The following is an 18,761-nucleotide window of genomic DNA, read 5'->3' on the forward strand; positions in this document are numbered from 1 at the left end:
CGCCTGAGGCAGAGGCCACAGCGCCATCCCCAGCACCCGGGCCATCTTTGCTCCAATGGAGCCTCGGCTGCGGGAGGGGAAGAGAGAGACAGAGAGGAAGGAGGGGGGGAGGGGTGGAGAAGCAGATGGGCGCTTCTCCTGTGTGCCCTGGCCGGGAATTGAACCCGTCCTCCTGCATGCCAGGCTGACGCTCTACCGCTGAGCCAACCGGCCAGGGCCAAAACCAGCTTTTCTATTCAAAAGCTTTTGGAAGAAATGCCACGCTAGGCTATCAAAAAAGATTTTAAAAGATGTTTAATAAAAATTCTAAATATCAAAAATGGATATTAACTACTTTCATTATATATTATGCATTTCTACTTACCTCATTTGTGATATCATATACAACTATGGCTGCTTGTGCTCCTCTGTAGTACATTGGTGCTAGGCTATGGTATCGCTCTTGACCAGCTGTATCCCATATTTCAAACTTTACTGTTGTGTCATCAAGACACACAGTTTGGGTTAGAAAAGCAGCTGAAAGAAGAAAATGTCTGCAGTAAGTTTATCATTTCCTCCCCTAATATTTGCATAATATAGAAAATACCTGGAAACCTGATATATCATTGAATATTCAGTTAACAGTGGCTTTAAACACTTGCAAGATCTGTGCTTCAAAGTTGAATATATGCTCATATAAGACCTTTTAAATAAAATCAGTTTGAAAGTCTGTTCCACATTCTTTTTTTAATTTAATTTAATTTTTTTATTTATTCATTTTAGAAAGGAGAGAGAGAGGGAGAGAGAGAAGGGGGGGGGAGGAGCAGGAAGCATCAACTCCCATATGTGCCTTGACCAGGCAAGCCCAGGGTTTCGAACCGGCGACCTCAGCATTTCCAGGTTGACGCTTTATCCACTGCACCACCACAGGTCAGGCCTTAAAAGTCTATTGTAACAAACACGCTTAATATATACATTTCTTCAATTGTCTTACAAATTGTAAATTTAAAACTGTAAAACAATTTAAGAAATATATGAATCTTCTTGAGAAACAGGGAAAATAATCATTATAGACACCATCCACATTGCCAACTAGTCCCTCTTGCTCTATTCTCCTGGTTCTTATTGGCATACTCTGGGGATTTAGTCTCAGTCCATTACCATAAATTATTATTTTTGTTGTATTATTCCTTTAAAACATTGACACTTTAATTTTTATATTCATTATTACTTCAACCTAGATTTAACTTGCTAAATATAGTTCAATATTAACTCCTAACTCTTTTCGTTGCTAGCCATAAGGATTTTTTTGGGATTTATACCTTTCCATCTCTTCTCGGATTTTAACAATAAAAAAGTATCATTTAAAAATGCATCTTTCCTTTTAAAATTAAGAGGATACTGTCAAATCCTGCAAATTATTACTGTGTCAATTATTTTCTGAGTAATTGCTTCATGAGAACAGTATAAAGTAAAATATCTACTGTAAATATAATTTTTTTGGCTCTATGACACTGATGGACACAAAAATAAATCGATTTACAAAAGGTAGGTTATAATCAAGTAAATAAACTTTATAATCAAGTAAATAAATCAAGTATCAAACGTTAGAGTAAATGTCCAACTGTAGCTAGCTGCATTAAAGATACTTATGAACAAAATCTACACATAGCCATTTTTACCAGTATGCTAGTCAACAGTAACCATACCTTATAAATTCCTCTTCCTTCATAAACTTTGGTTAAACCCCTGCACTTCTAGCATTTATCTTAAGATGGTATGCTCCTCACTTAAAAAAAAAAAAAAAATTTTAGAGAGAGAGAGAAACACTGACCTGCTGCTCTGCTCATTTATACTCATTGGTTGATTCTACATAGCAGTGGGGTCGCGACCCACAGGTTGAGAACCACTGCTATATAGTATGTGCCCTGATTGGGGAGCAAACCTGCAACGTTGGTGTATCAGGACCACGGTCTAATCAACTGAACTCCCAGGCTAGGGCTCCTCACTTTTACCTTCAGCTCAAAGTGTGGTCTTCAACTCCTCCCAAAATGGCATGAAATTAAGTTATTAAAACTTCCTAAAACTGTTCTATCATGCAAGAAAATTACAGCCCATTTCTAGAAATTATAGCACTTTATCTGGTGGTGTCAATTTTTCATAAGAGATTCACTAATTAATATAAAATGTGCTAAGCCAAGTGTAATTAGATATATCTCTTTTTTTTTGTGGCAAAGATGGAGAGTCAGAGAGAGGGACAGGTAAGGACAGACAGGAAGGGAGAGAGAAGAGAAACATCAATTCTTCGTTGCGGCTCCTTAGTTGTTCATTATTTCTCATATGTGCCTTGATGGAGGTGGGGGCTATAGCAGGCCGAGTGACCCCTTGCTCGAGCCAGTGACCTTGGGCTAAAGCCAGTGACCTTGGGGTCTCAAACCTGAGTCCTCCACATCCCAGTCCAACACTCTATTCATTGCACCACTGCCTGGTCAGGCTCTTGGTTTTTTGACAGAGACAGAAAGAGAGAGGGACAGATAGGGACAGACAGACAGGTAGAGAGATGAGAAGCATCAATTCTTTGTTGTGGCATCTTAGTTGTTTACATTGATTGCTTTCTCATATGTGCCCTGACGGGGGTGGGGGAACGCTACAGCCGGGCTAGTGACCCCTTGCTCAAGCCAGTGACCATGGGGTCATGTCTATGATCCCATGCTGAAGCCGGCAACCTCAGGGTTTCGAGTCTGGGTCCTCTGCGTTCCAATGCTCTATCCACTGCGCTACCGCCTGATCAAGCAGATATATCATATAACTACATGTTATATCATATTAGATATAACATGTAGTCTGACCAGACAGTGCCTCAGTGGATAGAGCATCGGAGTGGGATGTGGAGGACCCAGGTTCGAGACCCCGAGGTTGCCAGCTTGAGCCCAAGGTTGTTGGCTTGAGCAAGGGGTCACTCGGTCTGCTGTAGCTCCCCCACCCCGTCAAGGCACCTATGAGAAATCAATCAATGAATAACCAAGGAGCTGCAAAGAAGAACTGATGTTTCATATCTCTTTCCTTTCCTGTCTGTCCCTCTCTCTGACTCTGTCTCTGCCCCCCCCTCCCCAAAATATATAACATTTACATTTACTTTTCCTGCTATTTTTATTAGGTCAACTGGTTGCTGGCTTTAGTATCAACTATAATACTAATTTTGCAAACACTGTAACTGGAAATGTATTTTGAGCTATACTCTAATGAATATTTCTATTAATTTTCACAAGTGTAGCCACATTTAAAATATACTCTAAATCACCCTGACTGGGCAGCTAAGTTGGTTAGAGCATGTCCTGGTATTCCAAAGTTGCAGGTTTGATCCCTAATCAAGACACATACAACAGTCAACCAGTGAATGCTTGAGTATAGCAACAAATCAGTGTTGTTATTTTTTCTCTCGCTCCCTTCCATTCTCTAAAATCAATAACAATAATTAAAAAATAAAATATTGTAATTGGCCTGGGCAGGGTGCTCAGTTGATGAGAGTGTGGCCCCAGGGTTGTGGGTTTGTTCCCCAGTTAGGGCACATATAGGAATCAATGAATGAATGCATAAATAAGTAAAACAACAAAACAATGTTTCTCTCACTAAAAAGTCAATAAATAATTAAAAAATATATATACTCTAATTTATCAAACTTCTTTTCCCATACATTAGCAGTAATACCCATTTTTTTCAAATTCTGCATTTATGGTAAAGGATACCAAGAAAGCACATCACTTTTTCACTTTCATGAATGGTTGGTTCTACAGGATAAAAAAATTATTTTTTAACACTTAAAATTTAGCCTCTAAGGCAGTACTCCTTTTTCAAAAAAGGGAAAAAGAAAAGGAGTAGATCAGAAAATATAAGCTTTTTCTCAAAGTATGATGCAACTGAAAAAAACCCCACAAGGGTTAAAATTTGCAATTGACTCTTTGTTCTATGACCACAAAGTATAGTTGTAGTAAAAACATTCACTTAGATTTTTCTAAGTCAACTCTAGGCTCAGGGAAATATTAACTATTAGTTAATTTTGCCTTAAAGCAAATATAATCTGATTCTCAAACCAGTTTAATATATCACAACAAAAGGCTACCAATCATTTTTATTAATGCACGTACAAAAATGATAAATAAAATACAGGCAAAGAGATGCTAACAAATACATTTAAAAAAACAACAGTCCATTACTAAAGAGAAAAACTCTTTCAGAAATAAAGCTATTATACCAGTAGGCTAAAACACACACACACACACACACAACATGTTTTATTTAAAATACTTTAAAAAGAGTATTAGAGTCAAAATGCATTCCTTAGAATTTATCAAATGTCCATTCCATACTTAAGCCTAAAATCAGCATTTAGCCTAACGCAAAATTAATCTCTCTAAATCTAGAAACCAAACATTGAAGTCTACTATCAAAATTATTTATCAGGGATATCCATACAATAATAAATTTAACAAATTACTGGAAAGAGACATTATTTGGAAGAAACAAGATTGACAAGAAAATCCAAAGGCACCAGCTAATGTGAGCAGATAATGAGTTCATTAAATTGGCTAGAACAGATCCAAGTCAACAACAGTCTTACCATATACTGGCAATAACCAGATTTTCAGTGTTATGCTGGGAGAAGAATGGATCCTAATCAAATAAGAAAAATCAACCCACTCAATTCCTCTTAAAAACCATTCTTCATCCCACACTACTTAGTAGCTTCTACTTCTGTGCTCCCAGACTTCCCTGTGCAATATCATGTTTCACACTTTAAAGTTTTTAATATACAATATATAAAAAGTATATATATTATTTTTCTTTTCCTTCACTGAAAGTTCTTTGAGAAATTACTATTATTCTTTTCCACACTCAACATCTAATATAAATCCCAGTTCATATATATGTTCAAAATGTTTGCTAATAAAGGTTCATATAAGATATGTGAAACTAGCTTTGCACAGGGGCAGTATCCTAGCCAACAAGGTTTATATGAGGCAGGACTGCTACTAATAGGGAAAAAAGGGGGGAAACTATTTTGGGGATATTTTAGATTAACATTTGAATAGACAACTGCCAAACAAGAAAAACAGACTCTTTCTAAAGGCCTCTACTTAAGTTATACAACTAACACAAACCTCAAACAAAATACCATCCATTTCTTTTAAATTTGATAACACTGTACTGCTGCTGTTCATGTAGTACGATGATGACATACTTTTGGGAGAGGAAAAAAGGCCAATATTAGAGGCCGAGGGAATGAGTGTTAGCGTACATCAGAAACACATCAAAACCATTCAAAAATGCTGTAGTGCTACAACAACAAATATCGTCAGAATAGGATAACCCAGTATTATTATAAATATTATAGGTATATATCACAAGATCATAATTCCCCAAAGTTCTCAAATTTTCAAATACTAATACGGCATTTAACTTCTCCATAAAATTCAGTGAAGTATAGCTGACATCTTCAAATCCTCAGTGCTTCTAAAAATACATGACTAGTCATTTACAAAGCTATAAAAATAAATTCTGGCACTCAGAATATAACTGCATCAATACTGTACCAACATTAACCACAAACTTACCTGAATCTGCAAAACCACTTTAATATATCCAAAACGTCTATTTTCTGGCTAAGAACCATCACTTTCTTAGACCTCTTCATTTTCTCTTCACTTCCATCACCAGCACTAGCAGTTGGTTTTCTTTTCGGGCCCACATTTCACAAAGAAACAGCTTTTATCACTTGGAGAGTTACTGTGTACGCGACGACAAGTAGAGAAAAACAAAGCTGCGTTGAGATGCGGGTGCTGGCCTGTCTAATAGGCTCCCTCTTTGAGCCACCCGATCAGTTCCTATTGGCAAGCCTGACAGCAAGCAATAGTTCAATCTCAGCAAAACTACAAGTTACTGAATCATAGACCTTGGGGTCAGCTGAGAATACCTGAATATGTAAATGTTAAATCTACAAACACAAAAGCCCTATCTGTGTAAAACCTTAATAAATAATAAGCAAAGAGGAGACACTGCAAAAACAGCGGGCAGGGGAAATACCCCTAAGCAATAGCGTTAACCAAAGACCAACAACTCAGAAAAAAAATGTTTAAGCTAACAACTAAAATGATTCTACATGAATTAAACAGAAGGGTAGAAAGAGAAAAACTAAGGAACCAATACCACCCAAACCCTTAACTAGTTATTTATCAAATTTGATAAACAGACTTACTTTACTAGAATTGATTTTAAAAAGCCTATGGCTACCAGGTTTAATTACATAAAAACTTGATACTAGGTTTGTAAAATATGTTATCATACATCCAAAACATAGGAGAGAATGTGTGGAAAGCTCTTATAAACCTTTAAAAATATCCCAAAAGCATCAAGGATAAATGTGTAAATAAAAGTCACAAAAAGAATATGCATAGAAAAAAAGGCAGTATCACTAGTAATTAACAAAATCATATTACAGCAAAAATATTAAGTTTATCTCCTTACAAAAAAAGAAGTGGCAAAACTTTTTGCTGGTGATACTGTATAACTGTTTTTGCAAATAATGTCAACCAGGCAAAGCCATGAAAATACCGGTACTTGTTAACCTATTATATCACGGAATTTCCAAAAGATGGTATAAAGGACAAAGGCAAGAGAGTGGAGAAAACAAATCTTTATGTTCAATAACTTGGAAACAACCTAAATGTGCAAGTAAAAGGACATTGGTGGCTTGATTAAGTATTAAGTAGCAATTAAATTTTAAAAGCCTATAAAATGGCCTAATCGTCAAAAAGTAAAAAATATATCTTAAGTTCTTGGTAGGGATAAGGCACACCTATGTAAAAACATGAATAGAAAAAACTAAAATAATAGGGTTCGCATAGTTGAATCATGACTTAATGTTCTCCCTTGGGTAAAACTAATAGATGTGATTTTGAGGCCATGATGAAGATCTCAGATCAGGAGTTTGTGACTCAAGTTAGTAACTTTCAACCACTCCTAGAGATTTCCCTATTTTGCTTTCTCCCACCTTGCTAACCTTTCATCAACGGGTTCCATGTAACCACTCACAGCTTCACCTTTGATTCTGATGTATAAAATAAGTGGTAAAACTGCCATTTTCCAGAGCATTTTCTCAATCTCTTTAGATTTTGCTTTCGGCAACTGTCATCAGTTTGGCTCAAACAAACTCAAATATTCTTAAAAACAAACAATAAAGATCCAAGTTAAAGACTGTTTAAAAGTGATGTGTAGGAGAAGCAAAGGTTTTTAGAACCAAGTAATTCAATAAGAGTTCAATGAATCTGGATCAAATTTCATGATGAATACAGTTAATCAGGAAGAAAAACAGTAGGAACTGACTAAGTAACATCAAGAATCAGGTGCTAAGGTTATCAATCAAGTTAAAAGTTGGTTTGCTGGGAAAATGAGTTATCAACAGCAGTAATCTAATATAATGAATTTTCTCAGACAGATGAGCATTGACTTCAGATGATAAAACTGTACAGAGAAGAATACATAGACAGTCTAGAGATAACAGGCAAAATAAAAATTAAGGCCACTTTTATTGCCCATTAAAATTGTATGTGTATAGAGGGGGGAGTGCCTAATAGGTTATGGCAGCAAAGACCGACCACATACTCAGGGAAGAGTTACATTTCAATTAATGCAGGAAGAGAAGAATAAAAATAGATTAGGGCAGATAGAAAGTATACATATGTGACTAAACCTAAACAGAAAATACTCCAGAATCCTGGCAACAAGATAAAAAATTTTACTATATAGTATGTAAAACAATGGCAATATCCCCAAAAGTAAGTCTATCTCCCCACCCCCCCCCACCCCCGGAAGCTGGAAACGGGGGAGACAGCCAGACAGACTCCCGCATGCGCCCCACCGGGATCCACCCGGCACGCCCACCAGGGGCGACTGGACTGCCCACCAGGAGGCGACGCTCTGCCCCTCCGGGGCGCCACTCTGTTGTGATCAGAGCCACTCCAGCGCCTGGGGCAGAGGCCGAGGAGCCATCCCCAGTGCCCGGGCCACCTCCGCTCCAGTGGAGCCTCAGCTGCGGGAGGGGAAGAGAGAGACAGAGAGGAAGGAGAGGGGGAGGGGTGGAGAAGCAGACGGGCGCTTCCCCTATGCGCCCTGGCCGGAACCGAACCCAGGACCTCCGCACGCCAGGCTGACGCTCCACCACTGAGCCAACCGGCCAGGGCCAGTAAGTCTATCTTATAAGATGATCTATCAATGTCTGTCACATAGATTTTATTCTTAAAAATCAATGATCTTCTAATAAAGGATTGATATAATATAGAAAGAACTTCTGCAACTCAGCAACACAAACAACCCAATTTAAAAATGGGCAAAGAACTTGAGTACACATTTCTCCAAAGATATACAAATAGCCAAGCAACACATGTAAATATGCTAAACATCACTGATCATTAGGAAAATGTAAATCAATATCACAATAAGACACTACTTCACACCCACCAGGATAATTATTTAAAGCAATAGAAAACAAGAACTGGCAAGGACGTGGAGAAAGTGAACTCTAAGTACACTGATGGTGGGAATGTAAAATAGTGTAGCTGCTGTGAAAAGTGGTACCGATTCTTCTAAAACATTAAATACAGCCTGACCAGGCGGTGGCGCAGTGAATAGAGCATTGGACTGGGATGCAGAGGATCCAGGTTCGAGACCCCGAGGTTGCCAGCTTGAGTATGGGCTTATCTGGCTTGAGCAAAAACTCACCAGCTTGGACCCAAGGTCGCTGGCTCCAGCAAGGGGTTGGTGACTCAGTCTGCTGAAGGCTCGTGGTCAAGGCACATATGAGAAAGCAATCAATGAACAACTAAGGTGTCGTAACAAAAAAAACTAATGATTGATGCTTCTCATCTCTCTCCGTTCCTGTCTGTCTATCCCTATCTATCCCTCTCTCTGACTCTCTGACTGTCTGTAAAAAACAGACAAACAAAAAAAACATTAAACACGTATATGGCCCATCTATTCCACTGCTGGGTATACACCCAAAACATAAAAACAGGAACTTGAACAGATATTTGCACACCAATATTCATAGCAGCATCATTCACAACAGTCAAAAGGTGGAAGAAACCCAACAGTCTGACAAAGAATGGAATAGATAAGCATCCTGCAGCCAGGGCTCCAATAGAGCAAGGTTGGCCCGGGGGCTGGGGATGGCTCTATGGCCTCTGCCTCAGGCCTCAGATGGGCAGAGCATCGCCCCTGGTGGGCGTGCCAGGTGGATACTGGTCGGGTGTGTGCGGGAGTCTGTCTGACTGCCTCCCCGTTTCCAGCTTCAGAAAAACACACAAACAAAAAAGATAAGCAAAATGTAATACATATATATGATAAAATATTATTCAGCCTTAAAAAGGTAGAAAATTTTGACGTTACAACATGGATGAACTTTCATGACATACTAAGTGAAATAAGACAGCCACAGAAGGACAAATATTGTCTAATTTCTCTTACATGAGGTTCCAAATTCATGGTCAGAAGTAGATGGTATTTGCAACTGGCAGGGGTGGGATGGGAGTTACTATGTGGGTAGAGTTTCAGTTGGAAAAGATGAACAAATTCTAAAGATGGACAGTAGTGAAGGCTGCACAACGTAAATGTACTTAACGTTACAGAACTGAAAACTTAAAAATGGTTAAAACTGTACATTTTATATTATGCATTATTTTACCACAACAAAAACCATTCAGCAATAGCTAAAGGTAATTGTTGCCGAATGAACTGCAATCTTGGGCCTGACCAGGTGGTGGTGCAGTGGATAGTGTTGCACTGGGACGCAGAGGACATAGGTTCGAATCCCTGAGGTTGCCAGCTTGAGCACAGGTTCATCTGACTTGAGTGCGGGACCCTAGACATGATCCCCTGTTCTCTGGGTTGAGCCCAAGGTCGCTGGGTTGAGCAAGGGTTACTCTGTCTGCTGCAGCGCCCCGGGTCAAGGCACATATAAGCAAGCAATCAATGAACTACTAAGATATTATGATAACAAAGAATTGATGTTAATTTTTTCAGAAATAATCTAAAAGTAAGGGAAGTCAATGTATGTGTATGTGTGTGTGTTTTGTTTACTATCATAGCTTGACAGTCCCTCTAAAAGGCCACCCAACTCTAAGAGAATTCACTAACCAGGATAGAAGCTAGTCATATGTTACCAACTGAACATTGTCATAACAGTATTTCTGATAGCACATTAATGTACACTTTTAAAATCAGTCTTAAGAATTTGAGTTTGGTTAGTATTACAGATGAAAATAGGGCAACATGCTGAACCTGACAAGCTCAGGGGAGGCCAGCATGGCAGCCTTGCAAACTGAGACCTAAAGTAACCACAGGATAGTGTGAAATTAAAACTTTTTAACTAGCCCGACCAGGCAGTGGCGCAGTGGATAGAGCGTCGGATTGGGATGTGGAAGACCCAGGTTCGAGACCCCGAGGTCGCCAGCTTGAGCACGGGCTCAACTGGTTTGAGCAAAGCTCACCATCTTGGACCCAAGGTCGCTGGCTCGAGCAAGGGGTTTCTGCTGAAGGCCCACAGTCAAGGCACATATGAGAGAGCAATCAATGAATAACTAAGGTGTCGCAATGAAAAACTAATGATTGATGCTTCTCATCTCTTCGTTCCTGCCTGTCTGTCCCTGTCTATCCCTCTCTCTGACTCTCTGTCTCTGAAAAAACAAAATAAAAAAAAAACAACTTTCTAACTAAAAGCAGTTCAAGGAAGGCAGTTATGTCCTAGAGCGGTATTTTCCCCTAACAAAGGTCCATGCTTACCTTAATGGAGCCTGTGTCTTTTTATATCTACAATAACATACCTTTAAAATGTAAGAAAAATAATCTTTTCCAGCCCCCTCGGGGCACAAACACCCCACCAGAGCAGAAACCACAAATCCCCCCATTGTCATTGACATATTAATTGTGACTGTTACCTATCCTCAGTCTGCCTATGTAAATATGTATTTTACTTTTTATCCAATACAAGAGATCCTGCCTGACCAGGCGGTGGCGCAGTGGATAGAGCATCAAACTGGGATGCCAAGGACCCAGGTTCGAGACCCCGAGGTGCCAGCTTGAACGTGGGCTCATCTGGTTTGAGCAAAAGCTCACCAACTTGGACCCAAGATGCTGGCTCGGGCAAGGGGTTACTCGGTCTGCTGAAGGCCCACGGTCAAGGCACGTATGAGAAAGCAATCAATGAACAACTATGTGTTGCAATGCGCAACAAAAAACTAATGATTGATGCTTCTCATCTCTCCATTCCTGTCTGTCTCTCTCTGTCTATCCCTCTCTCTGACTCTCTCTCTCTCTCTGTTAAAAAAAAAAAAAAAAAAAGAGATCCTCCCCCCTCCTTTGCTCCCCACCTTCCTAACCTACCACCAATGGATTTCATGTAACCACCTATGTTTTCCCCCCTTTGATTCTGATATATAAAATAAGTGGCGAAACTGCCATTTTCTGGAGTATTTTCTTTTCTTTTCTTTTCTTTTTTTTTTGGAGCATTTTCTTAATCTGTTGAGACTTTGTTTCCTAGTTCATATACAGTCATAACAATTCTTACAGGTTTGGATATTTCTGACGTTGACAGTATTAAGTTAGTGGGCCGATCTGATCTCCCTAGAATGAACTGATAAACACCAGTATTTAAACTTCAAAGCTAAGAGGCTATGTTGACCCCACCAAAGGCAGAATCCTTATAAAGTCTTTATTCACCAGAATGAATTTATCTAACAAGGATGTAGCAAATACTGAACTGGGAAGCAGAATGAAGGTACACATTACAAATAGAAAAGGTGAAGAGATGGGAGAAATGGGAGAGGTTATTACAAGTTATTAACTAGTATCAGCCTCCCCCTGCCCCCAACAAATATCAACAGAGAAAAAGTTGATAAATTCAACTTAGCTTTAAGGGATATATGTCTATAAAAGACAAGTTATCTAGGAACAACAGATATTCTATTAAGTATTTTGAATACTATTAAATTCCTATATTGTGCAAAGAAAACATGATGCTGGTTTTTGTTCCAAGTGTAAGGAGCTTAGAAATCACTACTACATCCTAACAAGTAAAAGGCTGAACAAACTGAAAATCAGTAACTCTTTTTAGATCTATAAGAGAAGTGACATCACAGGGCAATCTGTTGACCTCAAAACTGGAGAGACAGAGAGGCAGATACAGAAAATCACATCTCAGAGCAGAAACCTGACAAAACCAGTGTTGGGGTAGGAAAACTCAAACTGGAACAGAGTAATTGCTGAAGGTTAGGTGCAAAAAGTATAGGGCAAAAGTACATTTACAGCTATTCATATGGAAAATAATACAATAATTAAATAAATAATAAAATAGGGGAAAAAAATCCTCCAAGGTAAGCTAGTCATAGGGGAGACCACACTTCTCTGAGTTTTACCTCCAGGAACTTGAACAGGTTCTCACAGTAAATATCAGAGAACAATTCCCCTTGTGCTTCTGGCAGGGTAAGGGGGAAATGGATCCATTTCAAAATAAGGAAGACCCTCTGGGTTTTTTCAAGCACTTGCCTGAGCAAGAGAGGGAATAGCAGAGGGAGACAGAAAGGGAGAGAAGAGAACTATCATCTTGTAGTTCTGTCACTTTTAGTTGTTCATCAATTACGTACGTCTCATCCTGTCTCGGGTGTGTGTGTGTGTGTGTGTGTGTGTGTGTGTGTGCACACTCAAGCTGGCAAGCCTGCCCTAAAGATGGAGACGATGGTTTTTGAACCTGGGATCTCCACGTCCCAGTTCAACACTCTATCCCCTCTCTGTGCCACCACCAGTCAGGCCTCTGTTTGATTAACAAGGCCTGCCCCCAGAGAAACTGGCTAATCTAAACCTAAGCTATTGAGGTGTTATCAGTGTCTAAAAATGACATGGGAGAAGTAATACCCAACTCCAGCCAGTTCTAGCCTTCCATGTTAGAGTAAGGAAAATTCTAACACGAGACCACTTTAACCACCCTTCTCATCTACGGGGGGGGTGAAAAAAAAACATAAAAAAACCTGACAAACACTTGTGAACTTCACTGTCGAACACACAGGCTCACTAAAAGACAGACTTGCCCTGGCCAGTTGGCTCAGTGGTAGAGTGTTGGCCAGGCATGCAGGAGTCCCGGGTTCGATTCCTGGCCAGGGCACACAGGAGAAGCGCCCATCTGCTTCTCCACCCCTCCCCCTCTCCTTCCTCTCTGTCTCTTCTCTTCCCCTCCAGCCGAGGCTCCACTGGAGCAAAGTTGGCCCAGGCGCTGAGGATGGTTCCGTGGCCTCTGCCTCAGGTGCTAGAGTGGCTCTGGTCGCAACAGAGCAACGCCCCAGATGGGCAGAGCATCGCCCCCTGGTGGGCATGCTGGGTGGATCCCGGTTGGGCGCATGTGAGAGTCTGTCTGACTGCCTCCCTGTTTCCAACTTCAGAAAAATACAAAAAAACAAACAATCACAGGACTACAGAATGTTTCCCTTCCCCCCACATTACTAAAGGCCTATTTACAGTAGTTCCTTTTACTTACTATAAATGTCCAGCTTGCAAGAAGAAATACAGGCATACTACTAGTAGGCAAACAAAACAGAAAAAAACAAAAATAGTTTGAAGGGACAGAGGAAGCTTCAGAACCAGATACAGAAGTCATGTTGCAATGATCTGACCGGGAATTTAAAACTACCAGGATTAATATGATAATGGCTCTAATAGCTAAAGAAAACAAAATGTAAGAATAGATGGGCAATGTCAGCAGAGAAATGGAAATCTGAAGAAAAGAACCAAAAAGAATACCAGAGATCAAAAACAGTAATAGAAATGGGCAAATTAAAGAAGGGAGAAGAGACAGGGAAGACTGTAATCCCAGAGTAATAACTGTCACAGGAAAGCTATAGTCCCAGAACATAATCATCTACGCCAAGCAATCCCTACTCTCTCACCCCGCCCCCATCGCCAAAATGGGAGTACCTCTACGGGAGGAAAAAAGTGATGAAAAGACTGAAATGCTTTGGATCCCACAATTAGATAAAATTACTTCTAGCTCAGTAACTATATCTAGAAATTGATTTTATTGCAATAAGTCCAGAGGAAGGAAAAAAATTCCAAGAAAATATCCACTATTACACAATTACCTAAAAGAGTAAACAAAAATAAAAACATTAACTGCCCAACAATAAAGGTATGGTTAAAAAAAAATAAGGCAAGAGCCTGGCCTGTGGTGGCGCAGTGGATCAAGCGTTGACTTGGAACGCTGAGGTTGCCAGTTCAAAACCCTGGGCTTGCCCAGTTAAGGCACATATGGGAGCTGATGCTTCCTGCTCCTCCCCCCTTCTCTCTCTCTCTCTTCTCTAAAATGAATAAATTAAAAAAAAAAAAAAGGTAAGATCACCAGTTACTAAAATAAATGTGAATACAATCGAGAAATATTGAGAAATATTATCATTAATAAAATGGAATACAGTATTACTATTATAAATGAATCTATATAAAAATATAAATAGTTCACAGAGAAACCCGAGGTTGCCAGCTTGAGCACAGGTTCGCTGGCTTGAGCGTGGGATCATAGACAAGACCCCATAGTCACTGGCTTGAGCAAGGGGTCACTCACTCTGCTGTAGCCCCCGCCCCCCATGTCAAGGCACATAAGAGAAAGCAATCAATGAACTAAGGATACGCAATGAAAAATTGATGGTTCTCATCTCTCCCTTCCTGTCTGTCCCTCTCTCTGTCACAAAAAAACAAGCAGAGATCAATGAATATAAGAATAGCAAATATTGACAAGTATGATAATACCTTGAGTTAGTAAAGCAGGGTAATGGGCAGTCTGGAAAAACTTATCAGAATTGTCCTGGCCAGATAGCACAGTTGGTTAGAGCATCGTCCCAAAGCACAGGGGTTGCTGATACGATCCCTGGTCAGGGTACATACAGGGAACAGATCAATGTTCCTGTCTCTGTCTATCTCTCTCCCTCTCTGGCGATGTGACAGCCATCAGAATTTACAAATGTATATAACCTTTGATAGAGCAATCAGCTTCCAGGAATTTATACTACAGAAATACTTGACATATGTGAGAAATGGCCATAAATTAAAGTTATTAATTGCAGCATTTGCTAAGAGCAAAATGTAAAATAAAGCAATGTGCAAATCCAGAAGTAGAGAGCTGATTAAATATATGTAAATATAATCCGTGCAATGGAATACTGTTATAGCCAAGAAAAATGAGGATGCTCTTCATAAAATGTTTGGCAGACTGTATTTTCTATTGATAATATGGCTTCAACAAGATTCCCACAATACATTCTTCTATAACATGACACAAACTCCTCCCCTGAATCTCTTCGAGTTTGTGACTAGAACATAATTGATGCTGCCTGTGTGACTTTTGGGACACTCATTTTTGAACCCAGTTATCATACTGTGAGGAAACTCAAGCCAGGTGGTGAGGCCACCTGTACGTGTTCTGGCTATCAACTCCAGCTGGGGCCCCAACAAACTAACTGCCAGCAGCTGCCAGCTACAGAGATGACTCTAGCTCCAGGACTGACTGCAGCCCATGAAAGATCAGAAAAACACCTACCAAGTGCACTCAACAACCAGTACATAGCAGAATAAAAGCAGCGAATTAACAGAAGTGGTTCACTATAGTTAGAGCTAATTGGCAAAATAATTCTACCAAATAGCTTTGAACACTTCAGCACCACCAGAGGGCATCAATGAACTGAGACAGGGCAAAAACTGGTGTTCATGATCCCAACATGCGAAATAAATTTTAAGGAAAAAAAAAAAGGTTAAACTGCATTGATTGTATTGATTAATGTGAAGGAGAGTATACACCTTAAAAAAAAATTGGCTCTAGAAGGATCCTTTTTTAAAAGCCCAATCTGTTCATTAAAAAAATGTGTATAAACAGGACTCACATGTTTATAAAAGGGATACCAGGACTAGAACCAATCTGTCTTCTTATTCACGGCCACATAAAATAACATTTTAATTTAGAATACTGGAGAATAAATTGATGTTAAGATTATTAAAACTTTTTAGGTCATAACTGATACAAATCTTTATCAACTTTTTGGAGTAACACAATCTATTTCAAATACTGAATATGTACTTTCTAAAAGGAAATAATATGCATAAGACAGTATTCTTTCAGTTGAAACCAAATGATTAACTTCTACAAATTATAACTCTTCCTGTATCAGAAAGAACAATGAATATTTCAAAAACCATTTGTCTCATGAATCAAAAACTGATGGTCTGCCTCTAGGTCTTCTATCCTTTCTCAAAAGCATTTTTTTTTTTTTTTGGTAGGCAAGAAGGGAAAGAAGGGGAGGAGAGAGATGAGAAGCACCAACTCATAGTCGCTTTGCTTTAGCTATTGACTGCTTCTCCTATGTGCTTTGATAAGGGTGGGTTGTGGGGAGCTCAAGCTGAGCCAGTGACCCCTGGCTCAAGCCAGCAACCTTGGGATCATGTGGATAATCCCACACTCAAGCGGGCAACCCCACACTCAAGTTGGTGAGCCTGCGCTCAAGCTGATGAGCCCGTGCTCTAGCTGGCAACCTTTGGGTTTTGAACCAGGGCCTTCAGCATCCTCAGCCAATGCTCAATCCACTGTGCCACCATTGGTCAGGCATCAAAAGTACTTTCAATTGAAAACATCCAGATGCACAGGATAAAGGCAAGTAAGTGAAGGGCAATAGTAGATTTAAGTTTCTAGTTGGGTTTTACTTCTCAGTTTAGGAAACAACTTTATAAAATCTGCATACATGTAGTATTCTATTTAACAGTGTAATTTCTGCCCGCAGTGGCACAGTGGATGAGCATTGGACTGGGATGCGGAGAACCCAGGTTCGAGACCCCGAGATTGCCAGCTAGAGCGCGGGCTCATCTGGTTTGAGCAAAGCTCACCAGCTTGGACCCAAGGTCGCTGGCTTGAGCAAGAGGTTACTTGGTCTGCTGAAGGCCCGCGGTCAAGGCAGATAGGAGAAAGCAATCAATGAACAACTAAGGCGTCGCAAAGAAAAACTAATGATGCTTCTCATCTCTCTCCATTCCTGTCTGTCTGTCCCTATCTATCCCTCTGACTCTCTGTCTCTGTAAAAAAGAAAAGGTGCAACTTCTCCCCTTTGAGAAAACTTGCACAAATAACTTAGTAGATGTGGGTAGCATACATTTCATGTAATACACATGACTAACCACTTTTGTGAAAACCAATGAAGGGAAAGAAAATTAGTAAAAATTTAGCACACTGAATTTTAAGACTGTCATGTTGTATACTTGAATGGAGGTGGCAAAAACTTCAGTTTTAGGACAGCTCAAATTCAGAAAGTACTTGTTTATAGTTTTTCAGTCCGATTTGTTCCTATAGTTTTTAATGAGAAACTTTGCCTTCTAAGAGAAAAATCGAATATAAAATTCTTATTTATTTATTGTGTGTGTGTGAGAGAGACAGACAGGAAGGGAGAGAGATGATGTGATAAGGTGCCAAAGAATTGCAAAAATTGTTAAAATTAGTATTTTAAAAAGGAAAAGTCAGGCCCTCTTACCCTTCCTTTCTGTAGAGAATGGAGAGAGAAGAATGCAGGAGCTTCCTGGCTTACAAGGACACCTGGGTCACCTGTTCAGTTAGCTAATTCCTAGAATTCTCTGAAAGGGTGCCTGGGGCCACTTGACACACAGAGCAAAGATAGAACTTATCTGAAAACCTTAGAAAACAATGTTTATGTACCTTAATCAAGAATTCCTATACTCGGACTCAGCCTAAAGTTATGAGAGTGACTTACACCTCTGGACAAAGGGATCACAAGCCCCTCCTTACCACCCCAACCAGTTCTTGATTTTGTATAACAGCAGGCTCAGAACTGTATGAGGCCCTACATGATTTGGGACTGTGCCCCGTGTACCTAGCCAACTAATTAATAAACTCAAAAATTTCTTCTGTAACCTGCCTTGGTGTCTCTATGTAACCTGTGGATTAAAGTACACTACTTCACAACAATGAGAAGATCAACTTGTAGTGGCAGCAGTTCAGTTGTTCATTATTTATCATACATGACCTCACGAGGTGCCATGGCACCTCATTACTCAAGCCAGTGAAATCGGAATCACGTGATGATCCCATGCTCAAACCAGTAACCTTGGAGTTTCCAACCTGGAACTGCAGCATCTCAGATGGAAGCTCTATCCACTGCGCCACCACCAGTCAGGCATGAACATAAAATTCCTTTTTTTTTTTTTTTTGCGAGGGAGGGAGAGAGGGAGAGAGGGAGAGAGGGAGATAGAGAGAGAGAGAGAGAGAGAGAGAGAGAGAGAGAGAGATGAGAAGCATCAACTTGTAGCAGCACTTTAGTTTCTCAGTGACTGCCTTCTCATATGTGCCTTGGGGGGGGGGGGCGCTTCATCTGAGCCAGTGACCTTGGGGTTTCAAATCTGGGTCCTCAGCGTCCCAGGCCCATGCTCTGGCCACTCTGCCACTACCTGGTCAGGCCAAAAAATTCTTGAATACTGTCAGTGCTAAACCAAATGCTGTGTATGCTACACTAGGTAGAAAAGTCAGGATTCCAAAATAATGAATGCCATGTCATAACAATGTAACAAAAATAACATCAAGTGATAAAAATGACTCAGCAAAAAGTAACTGTGGCGATGATAGGTGTACTTAACAAATTTATATGTACTTTTATTTAATCCCTGCAAAAAAGATCTTACAAATTAGGTACTATTATTACTGT

At 39.9% G+C, this 18,761-nt stretch overlaps 1 protein-coding gene across 2 annotated transcripts in view; it reads right to left on the bottom strand.

Annotated features, from left to right (window-relative positions):
- Positions 1-18,761, bottom strand: part of RAB5A (RAB5A, member RAS oncogene family) — a 37,601-nt gene that overhangs the window by 9,363 nt on the left and 9,477 nt on the right. For both annotated transcript variants that reach the window (XM_066351555.1, XM_066351557.1), the window contains exon 3: positions 365-516. In XM_066351555.1, coding sequence (XP_066207652.1) covers positions 365-516 — 152 coding nt within the window. The remainder of the gene's footprint in view (positions 1-364; positions 517-18,761) is intronic.

Source organism: Saccopteryx leptura, chromosome 10, assembly GCF_036850995.1.
Source record: "Saccopteryx leptura isolate mSacLep1 chromosome 10, mSacLep1_pri_phased_curated, whole genome shotgun sequence".
NCBI classification, from domain to species: Eukaryota; Metazoa; Chordata; class Mammalia; order Chiroptera; family Emballonuridae; genus Saccopteryx; species Saccopteryx leptura.